We start from the raw sequence: 23,975 nt of genomic DNA on the forward strand, positions 1-23,975 counted from the left end.
TGTCTTCCTAGTGAAGACACTTTTCGGAGTGATCTTGCCCAATGCCTTGTGTGGAGTCCTATTCTGGACATAAACTTCCATCCTGCATGCTTTTGCCCACAGGAATTTGGGCATATCCTGATCATACAGCATCGCCCTAGCTGCTTCCACAATAGTCCTGTTTTTCATTTCTGCTACTCCATTTTGCTCTGGATTGTAGGGAGCTGTCCACTCTCTTTTGATGCCTTTCCTAGCGCAAAAATCGGTGAAGTCCTTGTCAATGTACTCTCCACCATTGTCTGAGCGCAACAATTTATCTTCTTTCCTGTCAGATTCTCTACTAGAGCATTGAACTCTTTGAATCGACCAAAAACCTCATCCTTGGTTTTCAGAAAGAAGATCCACGTCTTCCTGGAATGGTCATCAATGAAGGTGACGAAGTATTCGGCACCACTAAGAGCTTTTGTGGACATAGGTTCGCAGATGTCTGAGTGTATCAATCTTAGAACACTCTAAGCCCTATTGTCACTTCTAGAAAACGCTGCTTTGGCATACTTGCCTAGAGCGCACCTTTTGCATACATCATCTTGTTCGGTACTTAATTCTGGAACTCCTGATACTGTTTTCCCGAGAATTCTTAGAGCCCCATTGTGTAAGTGTCCCATCCTCCTGTGCCATAGTTCATTCAAATCTTTATCTCCATTGCTGCTTATTAGTGCCATTGGAGTTTCTAGTTGTAATCTATACAACCTATTACTTCTGATTCCAATCTGGGCCTTCCTTTTCCAACTCAGGTGTTTGACATATACTTTCTCCTTAATGAAGAAAATGTCATAACCCTTGTTTTGAAGTCGAGATACAGAGAGTAAGTTCATACCCAATCCTGGCACATGCAACACAATAGTTGCTCGAAGCCACTCTCTTGCTTTGGTTTGAAAGAGTACAATACCTCTTCCTACAGGGGTACACTTTGCCTTATTTCCCAAGGTGATCTGAAAATTCATCCTTTCTTCCTGATAATTTGAAAAAGATTCTCAAATTCCTGTCATATGCCAGGAAGCTCCACTATCTATATACCAAACCTCAGAGGAGGCAGAACTTGCTAGGCAAGCGACTTCTTCTTCATGTCTGGAAGCTAACATAGAATAATCGTGATCCATGTTCCTCGTGCCTTCTTCCTTTTTCTAGAAATCTGGGTGAGTCCCTCTGAGTTGATGCCTCTGTATCGTGCTTCTGACCCATAGCTGATTGTTCTCTCCTGTTGCCGGATCTCTGTTCTGATGCCATGTGAAAATTTCTAACCCGAAATTCTACTGCAGTAACTGATTTATTTCACCTACTTATTTCTCACAATAAGTTATTTACGAAATCCCTTTAGCAAATATTAAAATAAATTCTACTACAGTTATCACGTAATTTCATAGAGAAAATTAACAAGCACAAGAACCAATCACATCAACATAGTTTTTTTTGGACAATTGTCCCCGGAAAAACCCAATGTGGGAAAAGCGATGCAGCAGATGAGGGTTTTATTAATCTTCAGCAACAATCGCTTTACAAGGAATGATTTTACAGAGAAATTGAGACACTACTGAGAGAAAACACGCGAGGCAAGGTTCATTTCTTTCCTGGAAACTTTCTGACACCCTGGAGACCCTTCTCCCACCTTTGCATCACTTCTGCGTCACCCTGCGTGGTTCTGCGTCCCTCTGCATGGGGACTGCGTCTGCCCTCTACGCTGTCTCTCAATACCCCCGTGTCACCTCCTCCTCAGTCACTGACTGCTGTTGATGCCCTCCTCTTCCTCCACCCTATAACTCTCCCTTTGAAATCGATCTCCTTCTCTTTGAGAATCGGTTTTCCTTGGGATACTGAGTATCCGTTGGTGTATCTCCAAATGATCCTCAAGTCTTCTCTTATACTTTTCCTGAGAATGAATCAATGGCTGAGATTAAGCCTCTAATCAACAACTAAGATTAAAACAGACTTGATCCTCATCTCTTAGAAGCTTCTCACCCTTATCTTTATTCATACCAATGTTACCAGACTCGGAATCGACAATAAATCGGCGAGGCAAAAGATAGAAGAGTTTTAATTGGATCGGGAAAAAATCAGCAAAAAATCGCTGAATTCATTAAATAAAAATATACACATATATTGAATTAAAAAAAAAAATTTTCATTAATATTTGGTAAAGGCATGTCCAAACAATGCATAATATCAATAGATGTCCAAAATATCATGAATGAATAAGTATCTCATATATGTTATGAGTCCAAACATGATCCAAAGCACTGAGTCTTGACTCCTGAGTCCTAAGTTCTAACCAGTGACTACATAGTACATAGAACCAGAACTTAGAAGCATATGCTTCTAAAAGTTTACAAAAAACTGCATACTAATCAGAAAAAAATCAGCAACTAAGAGTCTAAGACTCTTAAGAGTGAGAACTAGAAGCGATTCCTTCCACTCCTTCGCTTGCTTGACTCTCAAAGTTCTCCAAGTCATGAAGGCTTAAAAGAGGAGCCCCCTCTAATTGGACCCAGTCTGCCGCATTTGTGGTTTGTAAATATATCTCTTCAAGGTCAATTGGTGAATGATCCAAACCTGTCATTATCATGAGACATTGAGATGTGAATTAAAGTTTCACTTTGAAGTTTGAAGTTTGAAGTTTGAACTTTAAAGTACAAACTAGATTATGAAACCTTCAAATTCAAGCTCTCGAGTCTCACCTAGTATTTGTTTGTTGCGAAGTTGTAGATTGTAATGGACAAATACAAGGTCATTCAAGCATTTTTGTGTCAATCGGTTGCGCTTCTTAGAATGTATTTTATCAAACATGCTCCAGTTGTGTTCACAACCTAAAGCACTACATGCTTGGTTTAAGATTCGAATGGCAAATCTCTTCCAATCTGGCGTATCACTACCAAAGTTTTGCCACCAAAGACCTAGCAAGTGGTAAGGGTTTGTGAGTATAAGTACTAAATAGTAAAAACTTAAAAAGACAAGAAAATTTAATAAAACATTTAACATACAAAATAAAGTTTAAACAAATTTAATGAATTGATGAAGCCTTCAAGCTTGGTACCTGGCAACATCTTAGACCTTGTCTTATAGCACTGGTATAGGCAAACAATTTAGATGGCACCCTATAATCTTGTAGTTGGGAAAAGACACGACTTTGATGTTCTGGATTAGGGAAGCACCTTTCCCACGCATGTCATAAGTCCTCTGCCAACCTTCCCATCCTCATTAAATTTGCTCTTATCATAAAAATATTGTGGGTTTAAGAAGTACCCAACAGCGTGTAAGGGGGAATGCAATTGCCTATCCCAACGTGCATCTATAATGTCCCAAAGAGGTATATACTTTGTCTCATCATCCCCATATCTTCTTTTGATGGCCTCCTTTGCGAGATCCGTCGCCTCATAAATGTAACCCATAGTGGGTTTGTCACCATCAGCATTCAAATTTAAAGAAATATGAAACATTGTAAATAAAAAGAAGCTTGAAATGAAATTTAAAAAATGAAAAGGTTAAAAGACTTGAAGTACCTGAGAACTCTAACAAGGGACTTCGTCACAACAATAATCTCTTCGGCATCTTTCCAGAAACCATCATTAAACACAAGTGCAACAATTTCGATGCCTTCAAGGGTCTTGGAATGTTTAGATGCCATCCACTCAGGTCCCAAGAACATCCTCTTCAGATTTATCTTTTGCTCAACCACAGATTGCAAAGATATGAAATTTGTTGCAAATCTAGTCACTGCAGGTCGAACAATTTCTTTACCTTCAGTGTATTTTCTCATCGTGTTTAGGACAATAGTGTGGTTGTATAGGTATTTGGTTATGGATTTTGCCTTCTCCACAACCTCATGTATCCAATGAAGCTTACCAATGTCCTCAAGCATTAAATCTATGCAATGGGCAGCACAAGAGGTCCAAAAAATAGTGGGGTGCCTAATCTCAAAAAGTCTACCAGCAGCCATATAATTAGCTGCATTATCAGTGACAATTTGTACAACATGTTCTTCTCCCACTTCTTGAACAACTTCCTCCATCATTTCATAGATAAGTTGGGTAGTCTTAACCTTGTCTGAAGCATCCACTGATTTGAGAAACATTGTGCCTGCGGGAAAAGATACAAGGAAATTTATTAAAGTTCTATTCCTTTGATATGTCCATCCATCACTCATGATGGTGCACCCTGTTTCTACCCCATGATGAACGAAACTCAGCTAGCACAAGCATGACATCTTCAACACTCTCTAACAACAAATCTCTCCTAAGGCTCTCTGATGTAGGGGCTTTGAAGCCTGGACTTGCAATAGTAACTGCATCAATCATAGCTTGCCAATAAGGACTTCTGGCACAGTGGAAAGGTATGTCAGAATGGTACCAAAAGTTAGCAATGGCCTTCGTTGCCTGACTATGGATATTTTTTTTCCAACTAATGGCATCCAAGGTAGGTTGGGAATCGAGTTTTGTGCGGGGAGGAAAAATGGTGTTTATGTTTCCACCTCCAGTGTTGAAGGAAGGACTCGTTTGGCCTTGAGTTTGACTTGGACTTGGAGGCATGTGTGGGAAACTTGGGAACAACATTGAGGATTCAACAGAGCGAGGTGACAAGGGGGTAGTGGTAGAAAAACCATCAACTCCAAGAGTTCCTATTTCACTATTTTGCTTTGCTTTCTTGGCATTATGCTGACTCAACATATCAATGGCCAAGGTTGCTTGGTGTTTGACATTATCGTCAACCTTGTTGCAAAGACCTATATCATGGCCAGGTATTTGTGCAAGGTGGAACTTGAATCTATAAATGCCTCCACTACATTTCGCTTTGCAAAATTTACAAAGGAGCCTGGGGTCTCCGGGAATCTTGTCACAATAAGCCCAAGCAAAGTCCTTCTCCCTCGACATTGTTGTTGTTTTGGACTTGTGTTTAATTTGTGGCTTCTGTTAAGATTTGGAGTCGTGGCTTCTATTTAATTTGTGGCTCCTATGAAAGACAATAAAAAATTAAATTTAAAAATGATCCAAAAATTTAAAATATGCTAGAAATCTAAAAAATTAAATGAAGACAGATGTCAGTAAACATATATATTATAGAGACTATACAAAAGGCGAGTGAGGATCACTGTTATGGAGCAGTGTTCTAATATTGAGCAGCACTTGCTACAATCTGGTTGATATAGAAGGTGCAGAGTTCTCATTCCGGTTCCTGAGCTTGCCCAAGTGTGTTTGTAACTTTGTGGCATCATCTTGAATTGCTTTGCATAAACTCTTTGAATCTGTCTGTTATTATAAAATCCTTTTGTACCATGTTTGTTACATTCATAATTATTTTTGTTTCAATTCTTTGGGTAAAGTCTCTGTAGTTTATAATCTTGAACATTGTTTTTCCAACAGCTTTATGAACAGATCATCTACCAGAGTCAGGCAAGTTGGTTGAGGTTGCTTGAAGCTTCTGCTGCTAAATCACCATATTTGTTACATTCACAGTTATTATGGCTTCAAGTCCTAGGGTGATGTCTCTGTAGTTTACAATTTTGAATGCTGTTTTTCAAACAAATTCTTGGACTGAACATCTACTACAGTGAGCTAAATTGGATAAGATTGTTCCTGCTACTAACTTGTCGGATTGCTTTTGAAAGTCCTTTCTGATTTGTGCTAGGGTATTTGAATTTCCTTGCCCATCGGACATAAAGTTAGGAAAATTTGATTTCATCATGAGTTAGGACTTAGGAGTCTCCCATTGTTATAAAAATTCAAATAAAGTTAATAAACCTTAGCCTTGTTTGGATTTTGGAACACTATTTTGCATCTTTGCAAAATATATGTAGAGGCATTTATCGGATTTGGGCTAATGAATGCTGCCTTATAATAATTAGTAAATACTGCATTGCTTTTGAATACCACACACAGATTACCTCACTTAGGTGTATGTCAAGTTGTCAACAATTCGGCTCTGCGGCGTCGAATGTAGCTCTGCGGTGTATGTCAACAATCCGGAATGCCTCTGCGGCTCTGCGGTGTATGTCAACAATCCAGAATGCCTCTAGGGCTCTGCGGTGTATGCATTGTCAATAATCTGGTGTATGGAATGGCTCTGCGGTGTCGGCTCTGCGGCGTCGACTCTGCGGTGTATGGAATCCAAGAATAGCTCTTTGGCGTTGACGGTGGACCGATAAACCCAAGCGAAAACCCTAAACCCAAAACTGGTGGGACTCGGCAAAATCGGAAAAATCAGTAGACTCGCGAGTCAAACTCGCGTTGACCACGAGTCAAACTTGGTCCACCCGATTTGACTCGCAGAGTTTCGACTCGGATCGTTTCACGGGCGATCAGATTTGGAATCGCAAGTACTCACCGATTCCTGTTACATTGATTAATACACATTAATATCTTTATTTTCCTAAGTTTAGACGGAACCCATTAAAAATATTAATTATTTTAATAACTCCTCGTCCAGGTGGAATTTCTCCAAACGATTTCTGGGTCTTGGAGATCTCATGTATTCTAGCCCCTCCATAAAATTTTGGAGCTAGAGCACATCCGATGCTACCCAAAATCAACAGCTGGAACACAACCGATGCTATAAATAACTAACACTCCCTCTTACGAGGAATGTGTTCTAGCGTTGCAACTCACTAAAGCAACACCTCGTCTTTGTACCTCCTCCTGTCACGTTGCTGATGTTTGGCTACTATTGCCCACCAACTACTGTGCAACTTTGATAAACGTTGCATCTGTGTTGCTACTGGTCGTGTTGAATTGCGGGCAACAGTGCATCTGCACCGCAACTCCCGTTCCATTTGTTGCCATTGCAACTTCAACAACTGCAATTGAAAAGCATCCAAAATACTGAACCAACTCCAACTCCGGTCAGTATGATGCATCTGTCACTTGAGTCCTGACTGCTACTAGCTACTGCTCTGTCTACTGAAGACTCTGCACTGTGCCAACTGCATTGCTGTCAAATCTATTCTGCATTGCCCAGTATCTAACTTGCTACTAGCTACTGCATCTGTCACTTTGGCACCTGACTGCACCAATTGCCATTGATCCATCTTGCTACTGCATGTTTTGGGCTCCCGTAGCAAGGTATTGATTCTTGAGGGGAACCTCCTTAAGAATCCTACCCATCTTGTAACTCTCCGGTGCTATAAGACCAAATCACCCCACCTCACTCTTGGAGGTATCTCAGTGACCATGGCAAACTCTTCCTCCAATCTGGAGAACAACCTGTCGATCTCTGCGGATGCAGCCTGCTAATCCTGCTTCCCTCTTTGTCCTCCTTTCTGAGAGGACATTGAGTGATGTAGTGGCCAAGCTCACCACATCTGAAGCATTTCGCCTTGGAAATGTCCTTCTTCCTCTTGCACTACTCCTGCTGCCCCTTTGATGCGAGGGCCACGTTCTCCTCTTCCTTTACTTGCTTCTTCACCAAATCTCACCTCATCTCCTACTGCTGCAGATGAACTGCATTTGATCCCAATTTGGTAACTTTTCTCTGCCCATAATACTCTAGACGAAGACCTGCCATTGTTCGGAAACACTGTTTAGAGCAAACTGCACCAATTCTCTAGGTTGAGGCGCTAACCTTACTGTAGACTGCGGGTCTTAGATATCTTGAAGCTCAATGAGAAAGGGGTCTATGCACTCCCCTTTCTACATCCTTGTGCATCTCAGCTTCTCCTCAAGATACATCTTCCACCACTGGGAAGATCCCTCGTATAGCGTAGCAAGTGCCTCCCACATTTGCCGGGAAATATCTTTGCCAGCTATGTGAGACACCACATGATCTCAAACCCCATTGAGAATCAACGTCTTTGCTTTCGCCGTCTCCTTCTTGTAGGACTTTAGCGGATTTGCATCTACGGGTAGAGCTACCACACTATCGATGTAAGTTTTGAGATCGTATTCATCTAGAAGATAGGAAATTCTTGCCTTCTAGATCACATAGTTGGAGACTCCCTCCAACTGATCTTGATCTCTCAACCCTACTGATGCCATTTCTGAAGAAAGTCAAATTCTTCCTCTTCTCTTCTATGTAACTGCTGACTGGCTCTACGCACTCCCTATTGTAGTGGGCAAATTTGCGCATAACTACTGCTGCTTTGCTAGGAAAAAATGAACTTCTGGGCTAGAAGTCCCCTGAGAAAAGAATTCTCTACGTGTGTGCTCTTCCCTCCTCCTGACGCTATTTTGCACTAGCAAACTACTGCAAAGTAACTGCATCTGAGTTGAAGATTTGCTCTGCAAGGAAAAATATTGTGTCTCCCTTTACCTCTGTTAATCTTTGATCTGGAAAATTTTATTCTTTGTCGACTCTCTCAGAGAAACAAATTTTCCTCAAAAACTAACCCTCCTGGCCAAGGACTGTGCTGCCTCTGAGGGTTTCAAACTGTTGTCTACGTAGAGCTTCGAAATTCCTCTTTCTTAAGCTATTGAGCTCTTCGGCTTACGATCTGTGCTTTGATACCATGTGAAAATTTCGAAATCCGGAATCCTACTGCAGCAATTGATTAAGTTTCTTCTATTTGTTAAATAAACTGAACAAATTTTTTTGTGTTCTACGGTAAATATCGAAACTAATACACTGCAACCTTCACAAATAAAATACTGTGGAAGAATAATAACATTGGAAGAATAGACGCATACACACACAAATACACAACTATTTTTGGACCAATGTCCCCGGAAAAACCCAACACGGGAAAACCGGTGCAGCAGTTGAGGGTTTTATTATTATGCAGTAGTAAATCTGAGTACAAATCTATAGATGCTCAAATTTAGCAATCCATACAGAGAAAGGACTGAGAGAAAATCTAGTGAGAAAAATCTCACTCCACTGGCGATCTAACACTGACCTTGGCTCAAAATGAGTTGCTCTCTGCTGCCTCTATGCAATCAATGCGTCAGCCTATGCAGTGCTGTATCCCACAACTCGGACCAACGTCTCTCTCGTTAACTGAACAATTGTTGTCTGGAAGATCGATTCTATTCGCTTCCGGGCTCCCATTCCGATTTCTGGCACTGAATCACTACTTCTCCCCAGCGAAATACAGATTCCCCTCTGAAGCACTACGTTGCCTCTCTGCTCTGCACTGCCTCTCTGTGGCACTCAATGACTCTCTGCTATGCACTCACCAGATTGTAAAATCTCCCTTCGGCCTTACTATTCCTGCCCCTCTCACTGCTTTGATCTTACTGAATCACTTCCAGCGACACACAGCTATTACTCTGGAAATCGATTTCGCAGCAAAATCGAACTCTCCTAGTGTCTCAAGTATGTTCTCCAACCGCCATTGAATTTCTTCTTATAATCTCTTGTTGAGACATCAACGACCAAGATTAGAACATAATCGATGGCTAAGATTAACTAGAACTCGATCCATGTCTTCTTCTAGAATATTCTCACCATGACTTAATTAATACCCTTTAATTAATCAATTTTCCTAAGTTTAGACCTGGGCAGCGTTAAAAAAAGATTAATTATTTTAATTAAGTTGTCTCTAGGTGGAATTTCCATAAATGATTTGTGGGAATACGTGTATTCTAGCCTCTCCACCAAATTTCGTGGCTAGAACACAACCGATGCTACAAAAAACTAATGCTCAAACCATAGAGCTAGTGTGATTAGCACTCAACAGTGTCTCCGAGGAGTGGCAGGTATTCATCCAAAGCATTTTGGGTAGAGAAACCTTGTGAAGGTGGGACAAGATGTGGGCCGATTTGTAGCAAGAGGAGTTGAGGCGAGACTTAGTGAAGAGCTCCATCAGTGGCAACAACAATGGGTTGAAGTAGGTGAAGGAGGAGGAGAATGTGGCCCTCGCATTGAAGGGTCCAAGTTAGGGACAAGGGGAGCAGAGAAGAAAGAAGAAGGACCTGTTGAAGGTCAAGTGCTTCAGATGTAGTGAGCTTGGCCACGACAACACCTAGTGTCCTCTCAAGAAGAAGGACAAGGAGGAGAAGCAGGACAAGCAAGCAGCGTAAACAAAGATCGATAGGCTTTCCTCTTCACTGGAGGAAAACTTCGCCATGTATGCTGACATATCCCCAGGAGTCAAACGAGGTGATTTGGTTTTTTAGCCCCAGAGTGCTACAGATGGGTAGGATTCTTGAGGAGGTCCACCTCTTGAATCAGAACCTTGCTACGGGAGCCCACAATATTTAGTAGCAGGATGGATTAGTGGCAGTAGATGCAGTCAGATGACAGTGACAAATGCATAGTCTAGTTGCATGTCAGATGTAGGGGAGCGCAGTGTAGAGTTGGCATGAGTGCAGTTGGCATAGTGCAGAGTCAGTAGCAGCGCAGATGCCTCAGTGACAACGTAGATACTAGCAACAGTCAAAGACTGGGGTGACATATCTATCATATTGATCACAATTGATTCAATATTTTGGATGCTTTTTAGTTGCAGATGTTGTAGTTGCAGCAGCAGCAGATCGAGAGGGAGTTGCAGTGCAGATGCAGTGTTGGCAGCAGTTTAGTCAGCAACAACAAAAATGAATCACATGTCAGAGTTGCGCAGTAGTTGGTGGGTAGCAACAACCAAACATCAACAATGTGACAAGAGTGTTGATTTGGGGTAGCATCGGATGTGCTCTAGCCATGAAAATTGGTGGAGAGGCTAAAGCACATGAGATCTCCAAGACCCAGAAATGGTTTGGGGAAATTCTGCCCGGTGAAGGAGATATTAAAATAATTAATATTTTTAATGGGTTCCTAAGTCTAAACTTAGGAAAATAAAAATATTAATGGGTATTAATATAAAACTGGGTTAGAAGGTTCTAAATGACATGGATCAAGCCAAATCTAATCTTAGTCGTTGATTAGAGATGTAATCTTGGCCATTGAAGACTCAACAGAAAAAGTATAAGAGGAGGCTTGAGGGTTAGTTGGAGATACACCAGATTGATCAGTCAATTTGATTTTCTAGAGCGGAGTTTGCTAAGAGAAATCGAACCAGTGATCAGAGTTGCAGCGAGGGGCAGTGAGTGCAAGGCAGAGAGGTAGAGATAGTGCCTGGAGACCAGCACAGACGCAGAGAGGCAGACATAGAGCTAGAGGGAGCCACGCAGAGGCCAGTAGTGACTGCGCAGAGGCCCAAAGGGCCTGCATGATTGACGCAGAGGTTGCAGAAGTGACGCAAAGGGCCAGAGATGTTGCACAGAGCCTCAGAGGGCTGACGCTGAGGGTTTCAGGTTGACGCAGAGGCCAGGAGGGCTGAGGCAGTGCCTCAGAGAAGTGCTGGAGAGGGTTTCGTGGAGCAGACTTTTAGAATATTTGCATCTGAAGACAGGTATTATTGCCAGATTATTTTCTCTGTCGGATGAGATAGTTTGGCACCCAGTGTACTCAAGAAAAACTGCATAATAATAAAACCTTCACAACTGCTGCACCGATTTTCCCAAGTTGGGTTTTTCCGAGGACGATTGTCCAAAAATAACAGTGCCCCTTGTGTGTTTGTCTATTTCTTTCAGCGGTTGATTTATAAATGGTTGAGACTGCATTGTGTTTATTTCAGTATTTATATGGTTAAATAACTTGTTAATAATTAAACAAGTAGATGAAATAAACTAGATAGTGCAGGAAAATTTCTCTCGGGTAATACTTAGAAATTTCAACATGGTATCAGAGCGTTGCAAATCATAGGAGAGCTGAAGGCACTAGCTGAATAAGAGAATTTGTAGCAGAAATAGCTGTCCCGAGAGACAGAAGCTGTTCCTAAGCAGAAAGCAGCGGAGAAGGGTTGACGCAGAGACCCTGTGTCATCAATTTGAGCCAAAGAAGGGGCGAACACAGAAGTAGAGAGAGGCAGAAGAGGCTCACGAAGAGCCACATCATCCTGCTAAGCCAAGTAGGAGTGATGCAGTTGGCTAGTGGAACGATTTAGTCACTGCCAGGATTACGTAGAGCCTAGAGGCTCAGTTCGTCAGTTGCTGGGCATAGGAAGCTGTGGGTAGATTGTGGAGTGTGAGGCTGGTGGGGTGCTGTTTCTGTTGAGGCAGAACAGTGCCTAACGGGACAGAACCAAGGTAGAAGGGAGTCACTACCTAGGCGGATTTCTAGCCAAGAAATCCAAATCAGTGTTGCAGGAGCATAAGAGATCAGAGAGGTGCGATTCAACTGTTGGCAAAAGGATTTCCAGGAGGGAAATCGAGACTCAAAGGGATTCTAGGAGGGAAGTAGAGACTCAAAGGGATTCTAACATAGAACTTCCAGGAGGGAAATAGAGACTCAGAGGAGTTGAAAAGAAGAGTAGAGATGGCCATGAACGGATTGAGGGATCAGGATACGCTGGACGGGGCGTCCAACATTGTCATCTGGAAGGCTAGGATCCTGTCTGTTCTAGATAGACATCGCATCAAGGCCTTCGCCTTGAGAACCGTGGCTATCCCAATCTACCAAAATGATAATGGAAAGTATGAGGATGCGATAGCCAAGGCAAAATGCATAATCCTTGATGGAGTTAAGGATCATGTAGTCCAACATATTGCCGAGAAGGATACGACAAAGGAAATGTGGGACACCTTGACAAAACTGTATCAAGGCACTTCCGTGTAGAGGAAGATGTTATTGGAGAATCAGCTGTGGTCATACCAGATGCAGAAGGGGGAGTAAATAGATCACTTATGCAGCAGGTTGTAGGAGATCTGGGATCAACTGACTTCCATAGGGGCCACGTCGGATCAGGAATTAATGGTGAGGACCGCCTTAAACGTAGTCTCCAAGGAGTGGGAGACGTTCGTCCAAAGTATTTTGGGCAAAGCAATTCTTCTAGGATGGGAAGAACTGTGGGCAGCTCTTAACCAAGAAGAGATCAGACGACTGACCAAGGCGGGAAGCAGGGGGAAGGACCCTGGGTCAAGAAAAAGGAGGAAGAGGATGCAACTTTGGCATCTGCGGGGCAGCAGGGGAAGAGGAAGAAAAAGGACCTCTCCAAGATTAAGTGCTTCAACTGTTGGGCGCTGGGCCATTATACAACCCAGTGCCCTAAGAAGAAGAATAAGGGAGAGGCGTCTGACTCCAAGGCAACGACAATGAAGGCGGAGAAGGAGGTAGAGGATGATGACGATTGTGCCATGAGTGCTCATGTGCCTCTAGAGAAGAGGTGGGGAGACATCGAGCTGTAGTCAGGAGGACTACAATCAATGAGGGGCAAGATCCTTGAGGTACCCAAACTCTTGGATCATATCTAGCTATGGGAGCCCAAAGAGATAGTAGCAGGATGGCGGATGTCAGTAGAAGCAGATGTGGATGAAGCGACAAAGAGTGCTAGAGTGCAGGGATTTGTAGTAGCGCAGTGGGGATTGCAGCGGTGCGAGAGGCACAGATGACGTTGCAGCAGTGCAGGAAGGCACAGAGGGGTTTGCAACAGTGCGAGAGGCACAGAGGGGTTTGCAACAGTGCGAGAGGTACAAAGATGTTGCAGATGCGCAGAGATAACATAGGGAGCACAGGATAGCGGTATAGGGAGCTTCAACATCAGGAGGGTTTCTAGCCTGACAGGCATGTCAATAGTTGGGTAAATCAGTTACCATCGTCTCAGTAATTGAGTTGCAATGTAGTAGTAGCAGTGGTAGTGCTATGGGCAGCATGATGCAACATGATGAGAGAAGGCTGCAGTGTTGGGAGGAAGGACCAACAGCAGCACAAATGCCGAGGAGCTGTCGTACAGATGTAGCAGTGGCAGTGTAGAGCCATGGGCAGTAGTACAAGATACAACAATGCAGAGGATGTTGGGCAGGAAGGCCAAACATCAGCACAGGTACTAGTGCCGGATGATCAGGGTGATGCTCAGTAGTGGAGTATTACTAGAGCACATTCCTCGCTAAGAGGGAGTGTTGATTTTGGGTAGCATTAGATGTGCTCTAGCCATGAAAATTGGTGGAGAGGCTAAAGCACATGAGATCTCCAAGGCCCATAAATGGTTTGGGGAAATTCTACTCGGTGAAGGAGATATTAAAATAATTAATATTTTTAATAGGCTCCTAAGTCTAAACTTAGGAAAATAAAAATATTAATGGGTATTAATATAAAACTGGGTTAGAAGGTTCTAAATGACTTGGATCAAGCTAAATCTAATCTTAGCCATTGATTAGAGATGTAATCTCGGCCGTTGAAGACTCAACAAAAAAAGTATGAGAGGAGGCTTAAGGGTCAGTTGGAGATACACCAGATTGATCAGTCAGTTCGATTTTCTAAAGTGGGGTTTGCTAAGAGAAATCGAACCAGTGATCACAGTTGCAGCGAGGGGTAGTAAGTGCAAGGTAGAGAGGCAGAGATAGTGCCTGAAGACCAAAGCAGAGTCAAACGCAGAGCTAGAGGGAGCCATAAAAAGGCCAACAGTGACTGCGTAGAGGCCCAGAGGGCCTGCATGATTGATGCAGAGGGCCAGAGAGGCTGCACAGAGCCTCATAGGGCTAACCCAGAGGGTTTCAGGCTGATGTAGAGGCCAGGAGGGCTGACACAGTGCCTCAGAGAGGTGCTGGAGAGGGTTTCGTGGAACATACTTTTAGAATATCTGGTTCCGAAGAGAGATGTTATTGCCAGATTATTTTCTCTGTCAGGTTAGCCAGTTTGGCACCCAGTGTACTCAAGAAAAGATGCTTAATAATAAAACCCTTAGAACTGCTCCACCAGTTTTCCCGAGTTGGGTTTTTCCGGGGACGATTGTCCAAAAATAATGGTGCCCCTTGTGTGTTTGTCTATTTCTTTCAGTTGTTGATCTGTAGATGGTTGAGACTACATTGTGTTTATTTCTAAGTCACAGGACATGTCCTCCAAGGTCCCGTGTCCTGTATTTTACGTGTCGGACACGAAAACGGCCCTAAAACGTGTCGAAAACGTTTTTCATCGTGTCCTGTAAAATGTAAAACGTATTCGCCGGTTTTCGTCGTGTCCTACATCTGGAAAATGCGTATTCCGTTGATAGAAAATGTTGCCTGCATAAGTTGCAATTTTTTTTGAAAGAAACAAATAATTTTTGAGTGGGGCAGTTTAATGATCAAGTCTAGGCCCTAGTATTGATATGCTATTCATGGTAATGTTAAATTCTTAAAGTAAAAGTGACATTCTCCTTAATCTTCATTTTCATCCTTCTACTTAAGTTTTTAACATTACCATGAAATGACTCAGGATGTTTGAGAGTGGTTCCGGCCTCATTGCATTTCATATGGAGAAAGTAGAATTTTATATTTCATTCAAAATGCAGCAGACTTATCAGTTTTTCAGGATTGGGAGATTGTAATATTTCCAGGTGATACCACCTGCCCGGGCTACCCCTGCCACCAGTAGAGGACGTGGTCTACCTCCTATAGCTCCTACTTCTAGTTCTTCAGCTTCTAGAGCATAGCAAACTCCACTGCCAACTCCACCAGCACCAACATCTACATCTAGAGGGAAAGGGAAAGGGAAAGCTGTGGCATTTTCTCGCAAGAGGGGCAGAGGAAATCAATAGGATTAGACTTAGTTATTTTCTTATGTGCTTGTAAGTTGTACATGAACAATGAACGTTGAATATTCAAGAATCAAGACCAAGCATATCACATTCTAATTTCTAAATAGTAAATTTTGATTCTATTTATTTTTTTAAAGTGAACTATGAACTTTGAGAAGTAATTATATTTTAATTTGATTAGATAAGCTACAATCTGCAATTTAATATGGATAAAAAACTATATTTCGGTATATATATATATATATATATATATATATAACGTGTCCCCCGTGTCCTGTTTCCAGGTCGCTGCGTTTCGTATTGAATACTCGTATTTACGTGTCCTCTGTGTCTCGTGTCCTCGCGTCATGTGACTTAGGTTTATTTCAGTATTTATATGGTTAAATAACTTGTTAATAATTAAACAAGTAGGCGGAATAAACCAGATAGTGTAGGGTAATTTCTAATGGGTAATACTTAGAAATTTCAACAAGGAGATGATGCAGAGACAGGTTTTTGCTACAGTGGGCAGCAACACTAGAACACATTCCTTGCTAAGAGGGAGTGTTAGTTTTTATAGCATTGGATGTGTTCTAGCCTTGAAATTTTGTGGAGATGCTAGAATACATGAAATCTCCAAAACCCAAAAACCGTTTCTGGAAATTCCATCTAGAGACGACTTAATTAGATTATTAGTCGTTTTTAAAATATTTCCTACGTCTAAACTTAGGGAATATGACTAATTAATTAATATTAATTAAGTCATTGTGAGAATGTTCTAGAAAAGTACATGGATCGACTTCTAGTTAATCCTAGCCATAGATTAAGATCTAATCTTGGCTGTTGAAGTCTTAACATAGGGTTATAAGAAGAAAGTCAATGGGTCTTGGAGAAAACATTTGCAGAGTTTGATTTTGCTGAGAATCGATTTCTAGAGTAGCAGGTGTGTGTTGCCGGAAGTGATTCAACGAGGTCGAAGTAGTGAGAGGGGCAGAGATAGTGAGGCTAGAGGAAGTTTTTCTAGTTCCGGCGAGTAAATTGCCGAGAGGCAGTGATTGCCACAAAGAGGCAACACAGAGGCAAGACAGAGCCCTCTTGGGGAGATTTCCGTTTTGCTGGGGAGAAGTTGAGATTTTGAGCCAAAAGATGGGAAGAGGGTTCAGAGGCAAAGAGTACCAGTTTCCCAGACAACAGATGACGAGACAGTGAGAGGAGACACAGTTCCGAGCTTGTGGGATGCATTAACTGCATAGGCTGATGCAGTCACTACGTAGAGGGAGCAAGGAGCAACTCAATTCGAGCCGAGGTCAGTGTGGGATCACCTGTAGAGTGAGAAATTTTTCTCACTAGTTATTATTGCCAGTTGTTTCTCTGTTTGGAGTGCTAGTTTAAGCATCGATAGTTTGTCCTCAGATTTTCACTACTGAATAATATTAAAACCCTTAGCTGCTACACTGGTTTTCCCAAGTTGGGTTTTTCCGGGGACTTAGTCCAAAAATAACAGTGTCATATTGTGTGTGTGCATCTATTTCTTCCAGTGTTTTTATTTCTTCTGCAGTATTTGTTTTGTGAAGGTTGCAGTGTATTTGTTTTTATATTTTCGGTAGCACACAACAAATAATTTGTTTAATTAAATTAACAAAGAGAAGAATTAACATCAGTTGCTGCAATAGGATTCAGGGTTAGCCGAAATTTCACATTCTATTGTTATAATCTAGTAATCTTGAGAAGTTGCTAATTTAGTTTAAAGATCATCATTACCTTATATGTAGTTGAAAGAGGCATTGGATTTTGTATATGGTCATTTCATGAGCAATTGTCTATTGTGATCTTGATAACATTTTCTAGCACCATCTATTTGGTTTATTTAGAACTTTCTTTTGGTGAAGATTGTCATTTTACATTGTTAAGTACTTCATTGTTCTAAAATTAATATCATTGTAATTTGCCTCTAAGTACTTAAGACTCTTAACAATCTCACCTAAAAATAATCACTCATCTTGTACTTGCATTTTAGGACTAGTCTTGCACTAATTAACCTACCTCCAAGCATAAGCTTTGTCGATAGAAAGATAGGATCAACTCTCACACCCAGCTTGCAAAGCCTAGACCCTCTTTAGTGGTTAACACGGTGACCTTGCAGTCGTTAGAGACATAGTCTCTGTAGCGCTGGAGGCATCAGGTGGTTAGAATTGTAGGGGGGCTGTCGTTAATATAGCTTTTTCTATCTTCCCCTAGGTTTTTGTCTCACAACCTACACTAGAGACTAGCTTCAAAATAGTTGAGAGGAAGGATTCATTTAGATAGGCATCTAATTTAAAATAAACCAAGATTTTGCACTTCACATAGATTTAGGTATCACATTTCATATAAGATAGTGGGCATCCTAAAGCAGCAACTCCTCATCTGGTGGCTTGGTAGATAATTCACGTTAAGACACTGGTCTCTCAAGTATTTTAATCTAATCGTGCTAATAATTGAACTTGCTAATCATAATTAAGCAAGTTGCTAGGCCATTCAATTGTGTCTCCCGAACTTGTCGGTTGCTGATAGGTCTTTCACCCTCACATCTCATAGGGACTACCTGCCATAGCCTGCTGTTGGGAGACAGCTATTACGAAGAGGACAGGGATCAGAGTGATAGCGCCCGCCTCGAGTTTTTGTCCATCTGTACAATTTGAGCTACAACACCCCCTTACAAGGCCTGCTAGATTTTGAGGCAACACATCCCTAAGAAGGTTTATTATGCCATCGAAACATAATTCTTATTTTTAATCCTTGTGTATTTTCATTTTTCATTTTTGGCTGGAAATGTTCCTTTAAAAATGGTAGTTTCCTTTCCTAAAGATCCTTTGAAGCAAATAAACGACCCCTGTAGCTAATGTTGAGAAAAGAAAAGAGAAATCCCCAAAAATCATAAAATGAAGTGTTCTACATTGTCACACTGGGTTCATTACCCTTTTTCTTTAACAAAAGTCTTAAGACATGACATTAGTCTTTAACTAAGCCCTCGCATGGTTTGCAAGGAATCATTCTTTGATGAATTAATTGGATGTTCTGCAATAGAATGGCATTAAATATGTATAACCAAAACTGCACAACCGGCAATAGGCCAGTTGTAGATATTCCTACAGGTTCAGAAATGAGTTACAATGTTCTTAGAAGGACATGGTCCATTCCATTTTATGGCCTAAGAGTCTAAACCTTCACTTCATTCCTTTTTTTGGTTGATCTAATAAAATCTCTCTAGGAAGTCTAACTGTAACTTTGGTTGAGCTGCAACTACCCTTATTCCATTGGTCAAGTAACTAGCCTTACATTTTACTGTAAAATTTTTCTTTCCAGATTTTAGAAATATGAAATGTCTTTTTATCAATCTCAGTACTGGCTATTATTGTGAATTAAGTGGTTCCAGTGAACTTGGTTTTGAGTAAACTAGCATTCACAAATCAATTAAATTTATGAAAACATGTGGCTTTTTGTCAAAAATTAGGGTATATACTATAAGTATACCATAATTTTGTACGTACATATATTGTAAAGAGATAAGTTTTGAAGGAATTCTTTCAACGTTTTTACTAGTTTGTAAGTGTGAATTATAACAATATGTATGCTCCACTTGATTTTTTAACTAAGCTAAGCTTTTGCAGCTCCTTGAAAAGCTTCTTGAGCAGGGTGTTCGAAGTCCTCGAACTATGCGTCTCACCGCTTTGCACTTAACTGGAATGTGGCTTATATATCCTGCGACAATCACATTTTATTTAAAGCAACTGAAGCTTCTTACTCTTCATGGAAGTGGTACTTCAAATGACGTTATCTATTTCTATACTCATTTATTTCAAAGAACAATTATTTACAGAAAACACACCATCTCAATGGCTTTTATTTTTTATTTTTAGGGGAATCCTGTTGACATGTTTTCATGTTATAGTTTCTCAATTTATCCTTGACATGCTGTTTTGAGTTATGTTTCTACCAACTGCATTTTGGAGGTAGCTTTTTAAATGGCACTCTTATGTTTGTGCCATGTGGTAATGCAACTTCAGTGGCTATTGATGAGGATCTGGATGGGGAATTGCTAGACAACTATGTAGCAGCAAGAGAATACATGACATTAGTTCAAAGCACTGATCCTGAACTAACTGAGGTAAAGAGATGTACAGAGATTCAATCTGTTGAATGGCTTGTGTTGATGGCGAATTTGAATTATTTCCAGGAAAAGTTATAGGTATATATTTGCGTGTTTGGAATGAAAAGAAATGTTTCATGGTATCAAGTATCTGGAAACTGTATCTCTTTTGTCAACCATTATCTACATTTTTATTTCTGTTGAAGTTCTCCTGAGGATGCTTTGTCACCACCAGTGCTCACTTATCTTTGTATTTTTTTAATCAGTGTTGTAGAGTGTGGTTTGTTAATGAATCAATAATTATTGACTTGGAAAAAACTAGGCAAACAATAAAAATTGCTGAACAGTGAGGATCTAGAGCACGATGAGGGAAGAGGATGAGAGCACGGGTGAGTGAGATTGCATAGGTGGGGGAGAATGCACAGGTGTAGGAGACTGTATGACCAATGTACAATAGTAAGAGAGTATGGATGGGGGCCATGATGGTTTCTAGTTCACAAGGCTGCAGTTTAGTTACTGATAGGCCTTCCAACCTCAACTTGATAAGCAATATGGCACTCTTGCCCTTCTTGAATGAAAACGCTTTCAGAATCACTTCCATCTCATCAAGATGCATCTTATGGAGATGATCATCAGAGCCACGGCTGTTTATGGTTTAGGGGTCTAAGGACTGATTTTGTTGGAGACCAATTGGGCTAGGACTAAGAGTGTTCAACCCCTCAAATGCATCATTTGATGGGAATGCATTGTCCTCCAACCTATTGTTTATGCTTAGTTTGGAGCCCCATCTTCCATTGGGTATCATTCTCGCATAGAATATAGATCTTTGGGGACTCTGCCTCTAGGAGGGATTGATATCCCTTCCAACACCTTGTTCGACCTAGGCCATCACCTCAGTTGACTGTCATGATTGGGTCTGATTTTGGTTCTTTGGGGCTTCTCAACTATTTTAGTCCATTTGCATCTTCCTAGAATGCCCCCCTTTCTTAATGTACTTCCTTGACGTGCTAGCTCACCACCTATTGTCTAAGCAAGCCCTGAACTGGATAATCAATGAAGACATATGAAGATGGTATATTTAGGTTACCTGGATCTTAGCATTTAAAGGCCTTAGCATGAAGTTAGCCTTCTACATTAATCATTTCCTACTGATGAGATATGACTCGATCATTCAAACTTAGTATACACATGACACTAGATGCATACCCTCTCAGTCCCCCCTTAGGTTGTTCTAGGTGGGCTCTCATAATGTGTGAATCGAGATTGACCACCATATCTGATGGTTGGATAAGATTTGGCGGCCGTGTCACTTACAGGAGATGGAGAGTGAAAATTATCTCATTTTGTGATACCTCATCTACTATAGATCCATGCGAGGTTTTATCTTCAAGGATTTTGGTGGCTCCCTTTCTACTTTCTTCCACTACCTAGACTAGGGTTGCCTTGCTGGCTAGATGAGAGGAGTTTTTGGGGCATAGATCTTAGCCTCTTCATACCCCGCCTTTATCAAATAACTTCAAGCAAATCATTTCTTATTTCCAAGTTGTTCTGTTGGATTGGGAAACAAGTGATAGGCAGAGACCCAGAGACATTTAGATGCTCCTAAGGATTCTAGATTGATGAGGCCTTGGATCTTTGGTTGACCACACCGTTTGACCAATCTCCACAGGACTGTTCTGGAGGTGCTGTTCCAAGGTAGATGTTACACATTGTTAGGCTAGGAGACATTCCTGTGGACATCCTAGTTCCAAATGCCCCCAAGGTAGGGTGCCCCTTGTTTATTGCAGCCACGCTTCCATCTAGACTTTCCTTTACACACCTTTGGATGGTAGGAGACTTGCAAGACAAACAAACACATACACACATCCATTTACCTGCGGCGTGCACATATATATTATGGATACAGTGTATACACACCCACAGACACTAGTAAACTGTATATCTCAGCAAATAGCTGCCAGCTTTTTATTTGCTAACTTGATCACAATATTTATAGTGGAAATCGTTATATATAGAGGTTGCATGCAAGCAAGAAAATATACATGCAAGAAAGAAGGGTATAGGGATCTGTGGAAACCGATATCTTCATATAATATAGTTTCGAGAATGAAAGTTTGTGTGTATATATGTTTGTGTTTTCATATATTTACATACATGTTTGTACATATACAATGGCAACTGCTATCAAAGCATCTTGTCTGGATTTCTACTTTTCGAAATGCTTTATTACTGCTTTCTCTGAAAGGCATTTTCAACACGTGTGCTACAGTGGCTGATTTGAACATTGACTAATTATTTGTCTTTGGCAGGCATTCGTAAACTCAGAACTTTATGCTCGTGTTACAGTAGCTGTTCTTTTTCACAAGCTTGCTGATCAGGTTGAAAGTGTCCAGCTATTAGCAGACGAAAACATAGACAAGGATGTCCTTCCTGCATTTAGTTCTGGGAAAATGTTCCTTTTGGAGCTTGTAGATTCTGTGGTAAATACACTCATTTGCATTTTTTATTTTCTTCTAAGCTTAACATTGAGAAATTCTATGCTGTAAGAGATAAATTTCTATTTTCTTTGAGCCCTCCGAACTTCAATAAACCCTAATCTATAGCTACAAGCAGTGTTGTGAACATCTCGATAGCATCCCAATTTTTATTGTTAAATCACAAGTTTTTGGCCCAGCTGATGTTTAATATCCCTTCTTAAAAATATGTTATACCAATAATTTCCTGAGTTTGTCTGATTTAGTCTTTGGGAGATTTTGTCAAATAGTTAGAATGTATATGGCTGTAGGTATTTTTCTCTGATATTTCATTGCAAATAGCAAATACAGTGCCAGAAGAACTATGGATATACTTCAAATCAGCAAAAATAATTTTACATTGCACTCAGGAATCACACAGGCCTTCAATGAGTAGTAGTTGTAACTTGTAACAGCCATATAACAACCTTTCCCATTATGAGAATACTCAGAATCATTGCAATGGTGAAAGAAACTTCAAATAGCTGAGCAATTTATTTAAAACTCAGAATTATACTCCTCACTGCTGACACAATTTTTAATGATAATTTCCCTGAGCAAGAACAGCCATATAGTTATATAAACATGTTGGAATTTCTAAGTCTAACTGTTAGAAATCCTTCATGTACTCTCTGATTTATTTCTGCCTACTTGTTCTGTTTGATTAACAAGTTATTTACCATGTAAATACTGAAAATGAATACAAGTACATGCTCAACACATTATAGATCATCAACTGAAGGAAAAAACAAGCACACAAATGGCACCGTTGTTTTTGGACCAATGTCCCCAAAAAAACCCAATGCGGGAAAACCGTGCAACTATATGAGGGTTTTATTATTAAGCAGTTTCAGAATACAATCTGGGTGCCAAACTAGCTCACCCAACAGAGAATGATCTCGGCAGTAGTACCTCTTAGCCGGAGACAAATATTCTAGCTAAAACCCCGAATGAACAATCCCACAACTTTTAGCTCCACTCTGCCCCACGAAATCTCCAGCGTCTGCCACTCTAGCCCAACGTAACCCCAACTCGCCCTGCGTCAGCTTCTGGAGCCTTTGCGTCACCCATGCTGGCTCTCTCTGGCACTGTGCAGATCCTGGCTGCCTCTGCGTGGGCCTTGACTGGCTCTGTGTGGTATCTAGCTGGTTCTGCATCCCTCTCTTCCGTCTTATGCGCTGATGCTCTTGGTACCCTCTCTGCCTCTCTGCTTCTGTATTCACTGCCCCTTAGCTGCAACTCTGATCTCTCCTTCGATTTCCTCAGCAAGCCTTGCCCCAGAAAATCTAATTTTTGATCAACTCGGTGTGTTCTCCAAGTGACCCTCAAGCTTCCTCTTATACTTTTCTCGTTGACAATTCAACGATCAAGATTAATCCCTAATCAACGGCTAAAATTAACTCTGGCTTGATCCATGACTTTTGGACCCTTCTAAAACAGTGTTATATTATGATCCGGACTTAAACAGGAACGCAACAAATTACAGAGATAACCATAAATACAGATATGCAGCGGAAATAATACTTCATTTCATTAATGTAAAATACTGAAATATGCTTACAAACAGTCATGGAAATAAACCAGCTAGAGCGATGGTAGCTTATCTCTGAGAAGAGATGTGGTGGCTACATGCCTCTGAATTGCGTTACAATGAGGCTCGAAGGCCTATTTATTATTGAGAAACAATGGAAAACCCTTAACATTCCAAAACCTAACCCGAGAAGATGAAACGCCAGACTGTGGGCCCTGTTTGGGTAAATTGGTACATCAACTTCCCGGGGTCGTAACTTTGGCATACGATCTCCGTTTGACGCGTACAATAGCTTGTTAGAAAGATCTATCCGAGCACTACCACTTTGGGAAGGGCAACATCAGTCCATGGACCCATGTTGCCCTCAGATTT

At 41.1% G+C, this 23,975-nt stretch overlaps 1 protein-coding gene across 1 annotated transcript in view; it reads left to right on the forward strand.

The window, feature by feature from the left end:
- The window catches only part of LOC149252027 (tRNA/rRNA methyltransferase (SpoU) family protein), a 425,400-nt gene that overhangs the window by 245,914 nt on the left and 155,511 nt on the right, over positions 1-23,975 (forward strand). The window contains 3 exon segments of the mRNA XM_089459645.1: positions 19,081-19,228; positions 19,477-19,577; positions 21,869-22,039. Of these exon segments, the coding sequence (XP_089315771.1) occupies positions 19,081-19,228; positions 19,477-19,577; positions 21,869-22,039 (420 nt within the window).

This window comes from Pinus tabuliformis, chromosome 7 (assembly GCF_031772625.1).
Source record: "Pinus tabuliformis cultivar Carrire ecotype Pingquan chromosome 7, CPIR1, whole genome shotgun sequence".
Lineage (NCBI taxonomy): Eukaryota > Viridiplantae > Streptophyta > Pinopsida > Pinales > Pinaceae > Pinus > Pinus tabuliformis.